Genomic DNA, 15,261 nt, shown 5'->3' on the forward strand with positions numbered 1-15,261 from the left:
ACAAGTTACTCTTCCCCATAAAAATAGAAAATGTATTCTCCCCCGGAAAACAGAGAACCTGGGAAGAAAAAGGAGGATGGAAATAGAAATAGGATAGGTGTAAGAGAGGAGAACTGCAAGTGATGGGGACTTTCTGATGCATGTGATTAACCATACAGCTTCTGATTAGGAGTGATCCAAGCCTGTCTCCCACATTTAGCCTGCCTGGTTGGGAGCAGGGTCAATGTCAGTTGAGCTGCAACAGTCGGCTATGTTGGGCCTACTGTTTGACCTCAGAAGTCCAGTTCCATCTGGAAACAAACCATCCCTGGTCTTCATATAAAAATTAAAAAAAAAAAAAAAGAAGTGCCTCGTACAAATCCAAACACATCTTGCAAATAAAATATATTAAGTATCTTATAAGTAATTCTATACCTTTATCCTGGCACTGTCACATGGATTTTATTTTGTTGTCTGGTCAATTATAGTACCAGCAGCTTTGTCAGCAACATGAGTGTTTCTTTCAAGGGAAAGCTCCTTTAAAAAAAATGTTTCATGTTCTTGCTATCCATATTTTACTAACTTTGTTTTCCTCCTCCTTTAAGGCAATACCCCTGTAGAAGTCTGATTCCTGCCTCCTGTATGCAAACACACAACTCGTTTGTGTAAATAGTCCAAAAATACTCTATAGGAAGTGCAACCAACTTAATTGGTCATTTTTAATGCTAAAATCATTTCTCTCTCTCTTTCTGAATAATCTTATTCTTCCCTCTGTAACGAATGTTACAGTGTTACGTGAATGTTACCTGAACGTGCCCAAAGACGAGCCGGCGCGGAACTAGACTGGCCTGGCTGAACAGAGAGTTGTGGCTCGAGCTTAGGAGAAAAAAGAGAGTTTATAATCTTTGGAAAAGAGGGCGGGCTACTCAAGAGGACTATAAGGATGTTGCTAGGCTGTGCAGGGATAAAATTAGAAAGGCCAAAGCTCATCTGGAGCTCAATCTGGCTACTGCTGTTAAAGATAACAAAAAATGTTTTTACAAATACATCAACACAAAAAGGAGGACTAAGGAGAATCTCCATCCTTTACTGGATGCGGGGGGAAACTTAGTTACAAAAGATGAGGAAAAGGCTGAGATGCTTAATGCCTTCTTTGCCTCAGTCTTTAGTGGCAAGACCAGTTGTTCTCTGGATACCCGGTACCCTGAGCTGGTGGAAGGGGATGGGGAGCAGGATGTGGCCCTCACTATCCACGAGGAAATGGTTGGCGACCTGCTACAGCACTTGGATGTACGCAAGTCGATGGGGCCAGATGGCATCCACCCGAGGGTACTGAGAGAACTGGCGGAGGAGCTGGCCAAGCCGCTTTCCATCATTTATCGGCAGTCCTGGCTATCAGGGGAGGTCCCAGTCGACTGGCGGCTAGCAAACATGATGCCCATCTACAAGAAGGGCCAGAGGGTAGACCCAGGAAACTATAGGCCTGTTAGTTTGACCTCAGTGCCAGGGAAGCTCATGGAGCAGATTATCTTGAATGTCGTCACGCGGCACTTGAATGGCAACCAGCCGATCAGGCCCAGTCAGCATAGGTTTATGAAAGGTAGGTCCTGCTTGACGAACCTGATCTCCTTCTATGACCAAGTGACGCGCCTGGTGGATGAGACAAAGGCTGTGGATGTGGTCTACCTTGACTTCAGTAAGGCTTTTGATACCGTTTCCCACAACATTCTCCTCAAGAAACTGGCTGCTCATGGCTTGGACTGGCGTACGCTTTGTTGGGTTAAAAACTGACTGGATAGCCGGGCCCAAAGAGTTGTGGTGAATGGAGTCAAATCCAGTTGGAGGCCGGTTACTAGTGGAGTCCCCCAGGGCTCAGTGCTGGGGCCAGTACTCATTTTAATATCTTTATTGATGACCTGGACAAGGGGATCGAGTGCACCCTCAGTAAGTTTGCAGATGACACCAAGTTAAGTGCGTGTGTCGATCTGCTCGAGGGAAGGAAGGCTCTGCAGGAGGATCTGGATAGGCTGGACCGATGGGCTGAGGTCAACTGTGTGAAGTTCAACAAGGCCAAGTGCTGGGTCCTGCACCTGGGGTGTAACAACCCAAGCAGCGCTACAGGCTGGGAGATGAGTGGTTGGAAAGCTGCCTAGCAGAGAAGGACCTGGGAGTACTGGTTGATAGTTGGCTGAATATGAGCCAGCAGTGTGCTCAGGTGGCCAAGAAGGCCAACAGCATCCTGACTTGTATAAGAAGCAGTGTGGCCAGCAGGTCTAGGGAGGTGATTGTCCCCCTGTACTCGGCTCTGGTGAGGCCGCACCTTGAGTACTGTGTTCAGTTTTGGGCCCCTCGCTACAAGAAGGACATTGAGGTGCTCGAGAGAGTCCAGAGAAGGGCGATGAGGCTGGTGAGGGGTCTGGAGAACAAGTCTTACGAGGAGTGGCTGAGGGAACTGGGGTTATTTAGCCTGGAGAAGAGGAGGCTCAGGGGAGACCTCATCGCTCTCTACAGGTACCTTAAAGGAGGCTGTAGCGAGGTAGGGGTTGGTCTATTCTCCCGCGTGCCTGGTGGCAGGATGAGGGGGAATCGGCTAAAGTTGCGTCAGGGGAGGTTTAGGTTGGATATTAGGAAGAACTTTTTTACCGAAAGGGTTGTTAGGCATTGGAATGGGCTGCCCAGGGAAGTGGTTGAGTCGCCATCCCTGGAGGTCTTTAAAAGACGTTTAGATGTAGTCCTTAGTGATATGGTTTAGTGGAGGTCTTGTTAGTGTTAGGTCAGAGGTTGGACTAGATGATCTTGGAGGTCTCTTCCAACCTAGACGATTCTGTGATTCTGTGAATGCTTATACTGGTTTATATATGACATTATGGATAATTGTGCTGCATGTCAACCCCCTGTTGAGGTTGGATACTAAATCATTTGGAGTAAATCATATCTTATAGGTTCTACTTCATTTTGAGAACTATAGGGAAATGGCCAAGTTTGTGGTAGGGAAGTTTCCAAAAACACATCCCACAAATATGGAATGCTATAAACACCAGAGAAAGAAGAAGAATTGAAAATACTTTTGCAATTTAACATCAATTTCTTTAGCATGTTGTTATGCAAGGATTATAAGGCTAAACTGGAAAATATAATTTATATCTATTGTTTCAGGTTATGTTTTAGTTATGAGCTGTTCAGTAGATGATTTGTTCAGTGCATTTTGGAGCTGCAAAGGCAGGCTAGAGGCAGAAAGGTGGGTGTTCTGCCTGTTTATGAAATGATGGAACCAAAGTTGGCAAATAAGCATCTTATGCATTAAAAGGAACAGAAAAGGAAAGTGACAGGGAAGAATATGAAATGGTGATAGCTTTAGAGTGGAACTGAAATTCTGTTCTTACCCTTAAAAGATGTGGAGGAATCTGAAGAGCAATATGGAACAAAATGCTTTTTGCATAGTTTTGCTAGTATTTTAAAGACAGGAGTGGTTTTTTTTTTTTTTTTTTTTGAGTAAATTTACCTTTACCAACATTTGGAATTATTTTTCTCCTTCACTTGTTTATTCTTTGTGAAAGAACACTTAGGTCCCATTTTGGAGAGATAAAATATTGTCTAATTTCTTAATAGAACTGGTGGAAAATGGAAGTAGTGTGCAGATTGGAAATGGTACCCAGTGTCTCAAATAATTGGCAGTCTGCATATTGCTTTTAATTAAAAAAAATTACATAGCTAGCTGAAAGTAAATTTCTTGACACAGCTAAAACTCAGCATAAATTAAATCAAACTTTAATATTAAAGCAGGGAGATATAGGAGGATGAAAATGAATCTCTTGCTAACATCTCTGTGGGTATTACCTTGAAATGAGCTCTGTTAGGAAATTCCTGTATAAGGGCTGGAGCATCCCAAATAGAACATTTGAAGAGCAACATTGGAACATTTGAAGAGCAAGGCTAGTAAGTTTTGTAGGCTTCTCCTGTTATGGTGATTCCTGTTATGGCTTCTCTTGTATTGGTAACTAAATATTCCTTCTGATTAAAAATTTCAAAATGGGATAAATAAAACATGAAATCTTCTGTCTTTTTCTTACTATCCTCATGCTTAAATGCTATGTTACAAATAAAATTCCCAAGTTTCTTTCCAGTAATTTCATTTTTTTAATTGTTGTATTTATACTAAACCCAGACTTGTTCTTTATTTATACAGAAAATTTTAACCATTGCAAAGAATATGAACCTTCTAATAGCTGTATTTTATATTAATTCTTTCCAAAACATGCATGTTTCATTTTGACCGGCATTTCTTCCATTGCTTGCTTGCATTGTCTATTCCCTGAAATTAAGAAGATAATCCCAATTTTTTTCTGCATAATAAGATAGTTGGAGGACTTTCAGTTCTAAATATCCTGAATTTCTGTAAAATTTTTGTATATTAAAAAAATGTTATCTGAATTTTCTATGTTTAATGTGCACTGCATTAAACTACTTGTTTTTTCCTTGCCTGCTCTTTCAAGATGCCAATTAGGAATAATGGGAAGCAAGGGGTAGGCTAAGCATTGCAGTGCATTGTTGTTTCCATCTGTCTGTGATTATTCCAGCCAACAGTTTGAAGCACTTGATGCCTGATCATGCTCCCATTGATGTTAATTGGGTTTTTGCCATTAGATTTGATGGGAGTAAGATTGGGCTCTGCGCTGTTGTTGTGTTCATTGCATTTGTTCTTGTCTGTGAAACTGCCACCCATCCATGCATGTTTGCCAGGTTTGTGCCGTTGTCACCAATGAGCTTGTTCTTCTGACATTTCAGGCTAAGTATTCATGATAAGGGAATAAATAAATAAGTAAAATTAAAAAAAAAAAAGGATTATTTGGTAAAATGTCTGCTGAAAGAAACTTTTTAGTTCATTGGTTTGTCTTTTGAAAACAGCACTGCATATAAACCATTTCTTACTTTTATATTCTTAGTATCAGGCTGTATTTGAAACATCTGGTGATACAGATTACAATATGTATATACTTATATATATCTGTATATATATGTGTATGCTCATGGAAAAAGCGTACATGTATGAGAAAGATTGTCTATATATTTGAAAGACTTAAAAAGTGTGAAGTGAATTAAATGAATTACAAGGTGATTTTTTAAAATCAAAACAACAGCCTTAAACTGTGGTCATGTTAATAAGAAACAAAACAAAACAAAAAAACAACCAACCAAACACCACTCTTTGTTTAATAAATGCCCTCCCACTTCAGGATGAAGCTTTGATAAGATAGCATTTGAAAGTAATTTTAGACTGCAAGGGTACTTGAATTCCTTTTTATAAAATTTCTGTAGAAAAATATTATCTGACAGAAATACCTATAATCCTTTTTAATGAAAATTTTAACTCCAAGACTGAAGAAGTGAAGCTCTTAAAGCTATATAAATTACTGATATTATTATTATTATTATTATTATTATTATTATTATTATTATTATTATTATTATTATTATTATTTAATATTGATTCTGAAGGCTCATGAGGCTGAAGAGGAGGCACGGATGAACCCAGAATTTGCAGACAGAATGAAACAGCTTGACAAAGAGGCATCATACTATAGAGAAGAATGTGGCAAAGCTCAGGCTGAGGTTGAGAGACTTCTAGAAATACTCAAGGAAGTAGAGAATGAGAAGAATGACAAAGATAAGAAAATTGCTGAGTTAGAAAGGTAATTTTTTTATTTGTTTTCCATTGAGTGGTATTTTTATTTACTTGATCTTCACTAAAGAGAAGAGAAGTTAAGGGTAGAATATATGTTTTTAACAGTACATTTGTGATGTTTTGTAAAATTGTATCAGAAATGAAAAAGATTGATACTTAAGAATCACATCTCCTGTCTGATGACTTTGGAACAACTTAAGGTTTCCAATTTTTTGTAGTCTCCATAAAAGAAACATACATAGGAAAAGCCATATACAATTTACAATGACAGCCCTCCTGTTAGGGCAACAGCCTCGTCTTTCTAGTAACGGGTAAATCAAAGCTGTCCCCACATGTTTCTTCAATGCAAACAGGATCGCTAGTTCTAAGAGGTCCTGAAAAGCATTGGTAAGTATTTCTGGTCTTGTGCTGTCAGTATTTCTTAGTGGTTCTGAGAAATGATTGCCTTTTTCAGATGAATATTTTCTCATGTTGACCACTTTTTTTTTTCCTTAATTGTGGGAAAGTTGTATGGTCTTTCCTTAATGGAGATAGAATGGTTTTGGGCTCAATTTGTCTCATGCCCTTTTTTGTAATTAAATAATCTGGGAAGCTTCTTCTATAGATAATGTTGCCATTTGTTTGATAAGAAATTTCTGTGTTTCTGAATTCTTTGTTCTCTTTCTGTACTCCTAAGCACTCTTAGGTAAATGAAAGAAGGAATTTTACTTTTTCAAATATTTTTGCATACTGTCTTCTAGTAATCAAGTTGGAAGAAAAGGGGTTTCATGGTACCAAAATTAAGGTTTAAGAGATCTTCTGATTATTGTTATAGTTCCCGTCGAGACATAGCACTGCTCTGTCCTGTTAGGGAGAATTACCACGAAACAGGAAGATCTGTCAGAAATATTGGAAAGGAAATCACCTTGGAAAGGAAGCTTTGTAGAATGTCTCCTATTGATGATGACTTATCAACCTCCACAGTTCTGTTGCCAAAACCTACCTTTCTCTGAAGATGTTTGGCACAGGTTTGATTTAATAATAATAAGGAATGGTATGTAGTTATCAATCAATGTGCCACGAGAATAGAGACCTCAAATTTAAAGTGATAAATAAAGATTTGTACTTGACATGTAATCAGTTGTTTACATGAAGACAAACTTAGCAATTACTTCTCTCATCACATCAGGAGGTGTTTAGAATACTCTGGTATTTGCTTGGATTTTAATGTGTAAAGTAGATACTGGAGGAAGGTATTAAAGAAGAGTGGTCACTTGGACACCATGAACGTGAGTTCTGCCTAAACTTTTCAACATCCTAAAGCAGCATATTGGAAAAAGATAACACAGTGAATCTGTGTGGGCATGAAAGTGCTGCTTATTCCGTCCACCACTGTGTGTACTGTAGGGGCAATTACAGACCTAGGCTTGTAATATAGTGACTCCAGGTGTGAGCAAGCTGATGCAGCCTGATACTGTATTCTGTACAGGAATGGTTGCTGATACCTTCATAGGGCTCTAAAACCTACTGAATTATTGTGTGACTCTAGATGCACTAGTAGGCATGCTAAACTTTAGTTCAAGAGAATAATCTTAAGAGATTTTTTGTAGGCTGAGAGGTTATGCTGTACTTGGAATTTGATGTAGAAGCAAAGCTTTGCTACAAACCTTTAAGAGCTTCTGTAATGCTTACAAAAATGTATCTGTGGTATGACCAGACAAGGAAGGTTTATCGTTATTTTCTACACTTATCCTGTTCTAAGATTTCTTTGTGAATTCTTTCAACTGTAATTTAGTTTCTCACATGATTTAACGTAATATACAGCTTCCAAGATTAATTCAGAATTCTTATATATATGGTATATGCTATTGTAAAATAGGAAAAATAGGAAAGAAAAAAAAAAGGATGACCACAGAAATTACCTGTTATTGATTGCATCAACAGGAGTTATATCATTATTGCATTTACTTGGTAACAAAGTCTTAAAGCTACTTTCCACCATGCATGAGCACAGACACAAAGTGGTTGTTTGGTACAGCAAGCCTAGCAAACTGTCAGCAATGTAATGTTGTAATAGGGAAATATTTTTAGACAGTGAGTATCTAACTCTTCCTATTAATCAGGCTCACCTTGGGTTTCTCTAAAATGTAAGTTATTTTCCCTCCCTCTTCCTCATTTTTGAAAAATATTGGCCAAAGATCTAAATCTTTGTATAACTGTGCCACCTGTTGGTGTCCCTAGACAGGGAACTTTGATGTTGAAATTCCCCTTTCTAGGGGGTTAGGTGGAGTGTAAATTACTGTAACATTTTATGAAGTGCTACTACTTTTTCTGATTTTAATGACTACTTGATTGGCTCATTATTGAAGGGAAGAGGTGGAGCCAAAGCTCAGTTTACCCGCTTTATGGGGGTAAGGCATTGTGAAAATGACTGCAACTTTAACAGAAGCATATTTGAAAATGTTCTTTCCTTCTTGTCCTGCTGTTTTTAAATTCATATAATGTGCTCTGTATTGCTATTTTATCTCCTTACTTTTTCCCATTCTATTTTTTTGCTGCTCAGAAACAGCGTATCTTCAACATTTCTTGTAACAGATGCAAGGCTTGTCTGGTGTTTTGTAGGAAAATGAATGTTCTTTTGTAACATATTTGTTGGTTAATAGCTTGATGGAATCCATGTTCACTGCTCTGCCATCATTTTTACATTTCAAGATAATTGCAACAACATAAATTCTCAACATCTATAAACAAATTCCTAAGAGAGCTATAATCAAGAGTACTTCAAACTATGATATCTTCATGATATTTCATATATTCACATATAAATTCATCAGCAGCATGGGGTGTCCTTGTATAAAATCAGTTCATCTGAAAAGAAAATACGTATTTGTGATAATGTTATCATCTACAAAATCAATTAAAAATGAAAACAAGATCATGAATTACTTTCATACAGAAAAGCTGAATATATAATTGAGTTTCAAATACTCAAAGGCAGAAATATTTGTTTCTAGATATGAGGAATTAAATTTAGAGTTGCATACTATTTGGCAGATGAACATTAATAATACTGAAGAAGATTTCATCTGAATGATCATTCTCTTGGTTTTAATATGATTTTCTTGCCTCAGAAACTATCACACTACTGAGTTGCATCACTTAAGATTCATGATTCATGCTGTTCCTCATATATACAAACATGTAGGTCTGTTTCTTAAGTTATTACATATGTACAAAAGTATTTTGTATTTTATAACTCCTTACTGCTACTACGTAGGAGAACCACTTTGTCCTCTTCTACTAATGCTGTTTGATAACTTCTATTATATCTTCCATGATTTATCTGTTTATAATGAGACCAAGTTAAAATAAAATGCAATATATTGTGGCATGCTGCACTTTCAGTAAACTTTCTTTGGTTTTATTGATTAAGGAAATGTGGTATCTTTTTTTTTTTTTTTTGACAATGTAAATACAACTGGGCAAGATAGCAATCAACTTAAATTGTAATGTGAAGGGCCTAGCCAAATGGAGATATTGCAGCTGAGAAAACTGTCAGGATGGAGCGAGTATGTTGTTTAATGCTTTTATTAGCAGTGTTAGAATGAAAAGTATTATTATTTGTGAAGTATGCTGGGGAGTTTAAATAATGAAATTAATTTAAGGGATATATAATAGTTTAAAATGCATGACTATGAAGTTAGGACCAGTAAAATTGCCAGCTGTACACTAAGGATAATCCTTGATACAACTGAGGAAAAGAGAGAGTAGATAGATTTGCTTATGGCAGTGTTGTTATGAGCCATCTAAATAATGAGGAGTGAATCCTGATATGTCAGAATAAATGTTTACCGTAATGATAGGAAAGTAGTAATGTCATCAAGCAGTTGCAAGACCCCACATGGAACACTGCTGTATACTTCTCATCAGTCATATTCAAGGAAGTTGAATAGAAACTGGAAACAGGTGCAGAGAGGGCTGGTAGGATTATTAGGCAAATGGAGTACTGGTGTCAGAGGATTCTAAACTTAAGCACTGGTTTATTTCCCTAGCAAAACAGGCTCAGTAGAGATGCGTGTTCTCTGTGAATATGTGAATGGGTAAGCCCTGCAGTGGAAGGAGGGTGATTTAAGTAAGAGTGTTAGCACCTAATTCAATGGATATGAACTATCCATTAATAAATTTAGTCTGAAAAGGGAAAGAAAGGATAGAAAGCTTTCTAATTTTCAGAGGAAGGAAGGCTCTGAAACAGCTTGCTAAATGAAAAAAAGGGAATGAGAAACCTAACTACTTTTAAGGTGTGGCTTGACAGATTCGTGAATCTGATTATGACATATGGCTGCCTGCACCTGCATGGACGAGTTCAGGCCTCAGAACCAGGTTATTCCTCATGGTCTTTTGCTGTTACAAGAACAGTATGCTGTTAGCAACGCATGTGCATGGCATTTGTGTTAACTTTACCTTACTTAGCATTGTAGAAATATCTATGCAAACACATTCCTTATATTAAAAGTGATTTCCTAGGGGTTGAGGGCAATAACGAAGTGCTCTCAGAATGCAAGAAACGCAGGTACCCCATTGCCTGCATTGTGCCCTTTGGATTAAATCAGAAGGACTGGGAGAAAACAGAACACTGTATGTGGATGAAAAAATACTGGAGAGGCTGCCTTTGCTCATGGATCCTGATGCTGTAAACAACATTCCAGGCTGTCCTCTGGACTCTGTTTTAAAGAGCATTACATGGAATGATAAGTTCCATGCAGGAAAGTAGTCTATTTAGAGGAAAAGAACCAGATTAGTAATTACTTTCTCATGCAGAGTCATATTTAAGTATCCCTTGTTGTCAATTGCTTTGAGCACCCTTACTAGACAGGCCAGACTGCCTATCTAACAGCAAGACTCAGCTCAGGATGCAGTGGTCTTTTAATTTTAGTTAATCTCAGAAAGAGCTTGGGCAAAGGCTGAAAGTAAGAGTTAGGGAAGGACTAACGTGTTACCTGCTTCCTCAGAGAGAATTGGCTCTGAACGAACTGTCTGGTAACAGATAATCAGACTGTTGCTGGTTTAAGAGTGAAATGCTGGAGCTTGATGATGGATGTTGAGAAAATATATAGAGTAGAATGCAAAAGCTTGCTCTGGTTTTCTCCAGCATCACATTAGCTGGTCAGTCATTTGCTTGATTGAGTGTAGCTTCTTAGCAAAGCCTATACGAATATGTATATTAATGAAAGTTAATTTAAAAATACTGTTTTATCTATGAGACAAAAGCAGTTTGGTTTTAAAATGCAGTGTAATTTTGTAGACAGTGTCAGGGATGCGTCATCTAGCACAGACTAGATGGCTGAATAGTAAGCAGAGAGAAAGGAGAGAAGAAAGGGACCCCATTAGTACGTGGCCTGAATTATGTTTTTTGCAGTAGTTCTCTTTCAAACAGGTGATGAAAAAGCCCTTGATCTAGTTCTTGCTCATAGGCGTTGCCACAGATTGTACATTTTGCACTGTAAATGGGAACATCCTGATTATTTGAAGCAGAACATCTTTGTTTAGGGGCTTTCAGGTTTTTATTGAATAGATTTCATGTTCAAGATCACATTTTTCAGTATGTCTGTATAGTTATTTACCATGTGTGCTCATAAGTTTTGGGTAATAGCACTGTAAATGTGCATTTAAGGCTTTGGGATATTCACACTACAATTAATTTATTCTGAATTCCCTTGGGTTTGAATTCTGATGAAAATAGTAAGTTCACTCAGCACTGAAAATTCATTGCAGAAGCTTGAAAATAGCATATGGAAAAAAAAGTGTTCAAAGAAAGTATTTTCAGGCTTAAAGAAAGAAAAAGTACTTTTCACGTATGAGTGAAAAATTGTGCACCAGTGACATCTCCAAGGATTAGTCTAGCTTGGTATAAGGCAGTTTTTTTTTTCATACTTAATTGAAAGAATGGTCGATGTTTTTGAAAAATATATGATCAAGCACCAGGATATTTTCAGTAATGAAGAATTAGCCTTATTCTTCAGACCAGAAAAAAAATAAAAAAAAATCCGTCAGCTTTAAAAAAGACTCTTTCCTGGGGGTGGTGGAGAGGGGTGAACGTCTAAATAACGTCTTTAACAAGCTGCCAAATTGTTTCACTGTTTTGGCTTTCATGAGAAGACTTGGTGAATATAAGTGTTCAAACCCCTGGTGGCCTCAAAAAGACTTCATGGTATGGAGACGTTTGTGTGGCAGCAAACACTACCAGTAAACAGCTAATATGTTTGTTCCATGTTGGTATGTGTATACATTAAAATGGTTATAAATATGGATGGTGTTCAACAGTCCACAATGACAAGGTGCCATTTACTTTAAAATATCTGTTGTGTTCATTGTACAGCAAGGTTATGCTCTGTGCAGAAATTTTATTTTTCTTTTTGTTTTCCTTTTCCTTTTTTTTTTTTTTTTTGTTTCTGAATAAAATTTACTGGTATAACATCTGCGTGTTATATTGTTAAAGAACTAATGTGTTCCTCCCTTTATTCTCTTTTGCTGTCTCTTTCCCTATCTGTTTTTCTCCAAACTGCTGCTTTCATCCCTACTCCAACCAGCTTGACTTCCAGGTCAGTATTTTCTGTTCTCCTATTTAATTGGTTCTTCCATGACCAAGGTTTTCATTGGTGCTGAATTTATTTGGTCATTTTGATTCCATATCAATAACTTCTGTTTGCCGTTCCCCCCCCCCCCCTTTTTTTTTCCCCTCATGCTTGATTCTGTTGTGAAGCTTTTGGTCATTCCATTTCTAGATCAGAAACTTCATGGTAAATGAATGCTTTTCTCAAAAGTTTGTAAGAAAAAAATACGTATTAACAACGTATTAAACTTATATGTTGTTTTTGTGTAAAGATTTTTTTCTTCGTTCAGAAGAAAAAAGATGATTTTTTCTCTCCTTTCTCCTCCCCTCCCCTCCCCTCCCCTCTCCTCCCCTCCCCTCTTATTTTTGTTTAGGAGTTCAACACCAGGAATAAATTTTTGGTAGGCAGTCCAACTCACAGAATAATGAATTGAACAATAACAAGAATATACAGAGAGATGTGTGCTTACAATTAGAGACTTATACTTTACTGTCACCACTTTTACTATTATTGCAAACATAATAGGACAGGTTGGAGTGGTTCAGCTGCTAGTTCAGAAAATTTTAGCAATTTGTGTTGGCCAGATTCTGAACCAGAATAAACTTGAAGGGAGGTGTATGTGAGTATATACTTTGTATGCTTGGTTTATATGTAGCATGATCTAATCAGATACACATTTTTCTTTCTCTGAGGTTTTAGATTAGTTTTGCAAGTGTGCTTCTGCACTGTTTTTGAGTAATGTTTAAATTATTTGGTAATGTTCTCATAGCCTGAACAGGTCCTCTGCTCCTGGGGAGTCTTTCTGTTGGCTTCAATGTGAATGAAATCTTCAGCTTTACTGATTTTTTTTTTTCCCCAAGTTATACAGAGTTCTGCTGCAATACAGAGAACCCCTAAGATGTTGCTTACTAAATTGAACAGTGTTGCAAGAGCTATCAGGAGACCTGAGATCTAGTCTATTAGAAAATGAACTGAACTTTCTCTCGCTATTAAAATGCAGGTGTATTTGGTTTTCAAATAGAGAGATGAGAAATGTTTCAGGGACTTTTGTGGCACATGCTTCATTTCTACCAAGCAGAGTTGCTGGTTCTGTCAAGGCAACCGTACACTCTTGTGGTGCCTTTGGAAGCAAAATAGTTGTCACACTGAAGCACTGTCATAATAATCTGAGTATTAAGAAATATTAAACCAGGTCTCAAACATTTGAGATAATGAGATTGTATCAGTGAATCAGAGAGGCTGAACATAGTTTTTTATTCTCTTAGCTGAGATCTGAAGAATGAAAAGAAGATTTATTTTTTCTTTCTTGTTTTACTTAGTATAAATTGAGAAATTATTTACCACAATACACGTTAATGGTCTAAGATTTTCTTAATATCAAAATGTGACATGGCTAAGGTGCAGCTAAGTTTTGTTTCCTGTACTGAAGTTGCTTTGCTTTAGGCAGAAACAGACCTGGTTTTCAATCATTATCAAGGTAGAATTTGTTTACTTTTTCACAGACCAATTGGATTAGAGTGTAAAGGAGGGTGTATGCTGCAATGGCTGTCTAGGCAGATTTCAGGTATCCTAGGTTTTGCATTTGCAGAAATGATTCCAGGTGGTATCATGTTGGCATGCAGCACATATGGCTGGAATCATGGCAAATCCCCAATATACCTTTATAATGTGCTCAGCTCTGAAGTTTTCAGACTTTTTATGGGAATGCCTACTTTTTGAGTGGCATTATTCTCAGTTCATATAGAAGCAGAGCTCACCAGTTTGGGAGAGATTTCGTATCTTGATCTTAAAACCAAGTACAGTTCATGTTTTACAATTCAACAATGTCAGAGGAGTTTCTGATGTGAATGCCTTCAGACCATACGGCAAAAAATGGCTCACTACTAAAACATTGATGAGACAAGGCTTTTTTTCCTGATGTGCTTTAATATACATTGCAATCACAACTTAGTTTCCAGCTGGAAGTTCTGTTTCTGAAATTTGAGTCTTATCAATTGCAATAATGAATCAGATGAACACTTTCTTTTTATTGTTTGTCTACTACAAGCATGTTTTAATGTGCTTGAATACAACTTTATTACACCTGAATTATAAAAAATATTGAAACCATTTATTTCCACCATCTTTATTTCTGCTGGAAAGTAATTAAATGCATTTACTCTGGATCTAGCTATGGTGGAGTTACTGTCTGAATGTGATCACTCTGACATTTCTATCAGAGTTTCATTTCTATAATTTCTATCATATTCAACGTTTATTGAAAATCTCCCTAGCCAGAGAGAGCTTAAAGAAAGATACTATGCTATGCAGTTGTCATTATGGTTGATTTCACTGGAATTCAATGATTGGTATGCAGAAACATTTGTTCAGCAGTTGGAGGTGCAATTTCTGTTATGTTTTATTGACCTAAAAAACCAGCTGACCTTTCTGAAGCAAACTGTCCTCATAACCCTGCCAACTTTCATCCCTGGAGTCCTAGAAAAGTTGTAGCGTATGATTAGAGTTTATTGTAGTATTTCAGTGAAGTGTTAAGTTTTTGCAGCTTGAAACATCATTAAGATCAAAACTTAATTTAAGAAACAGATCTGTTTCTTTAATTAATTTCTTCTAATCAATATGTTCTTAGCTGTCATTCATGATTAGAATGATTAGAAAAATGCTGTAGCGCTTTTATAACACAATGAGCTATTGATACCATTGGCAAACAAGAAAAATACATTGACATAAAAATAATATATATATATTTGATATATATCAATCTACTTATATGATAAGAAGAGCTCTGAGCACAATAATCAGTAACATTTTTTTTGTTTAGTTTATGATAGGTTATATGCTTCCCAAACTTTTCTGCCTGTAGATAAAACAGGAGATAGTGTAGTTCTGGAAATTTTCCCACCAGCTTCTGTTGTTGGCCTTCCTAACTGTTTCTGTGGAAGGCTAAAGCTCCATGCAATGTGCAAAGCAAGGTTTAACGGAGCTTTAAATTTAACTTACAAGCCTTCCATA

The 15,261-nt window shown here is 37.0% G+C and overlaps 1 protein-coding gene across 17 annotated transcripts in view; it reads left to right on the forward strand.

Moving 5' to 3' along the window:
- The window catches only part of ERC2 (ELKS/RAB6-interacting/CAST family member 2), a 511,348-nt gene that overhangs the window by 212,770 nt on the left and 283,317 nt on the right, over window positions 1-15,261 (forward strand). For 10 of the 17 annotated variants that reach the window (XR_005822988.1, XR_005822990.1, XR_005822989.1 and 7 more), the window contains 3 exons: window positions 4,473-4,502; window positions 5,476-5,669; window positions 12,229-12,240. Coding sequence is in view for 13 of the 17 variants with exons in the window: in XM_040568867.1 (XP_040424801.1) it covers window positions 4,473-4,502; window positions 5,476-5,669; window positions 12,229-12,240 (236 nt within the window). In the remaining 4 variants the exon portion in view is untranslated. The remainder of the gene's footprint in view (window positions 1-4,472; window positions 4,503-5,475; window positions 5,670-12,228; window positions 12,241-15,261) is intronic. The other 7 variants (XM_040568870.1, XM_040568873.1, XM_040568871.1 and 4 more) reach the window with 3 other exon arrangements.

Source organism: Cygnus olor, chromosome 10 (assembly GCF_009769625.2).
Source record: "Cygnus olor isolate bCygOlo1 chromosome 10, bCygOlo1.pri.v2, whole genome shotgun sequence".
In the NCBI taxonomy this organism is placed as follows: domain Eukaryota; kingdom Metazoa; phylum Chordata; class Aves; order Anseriformes; family Anatidae; genus Cygnus; species Cygnus olor.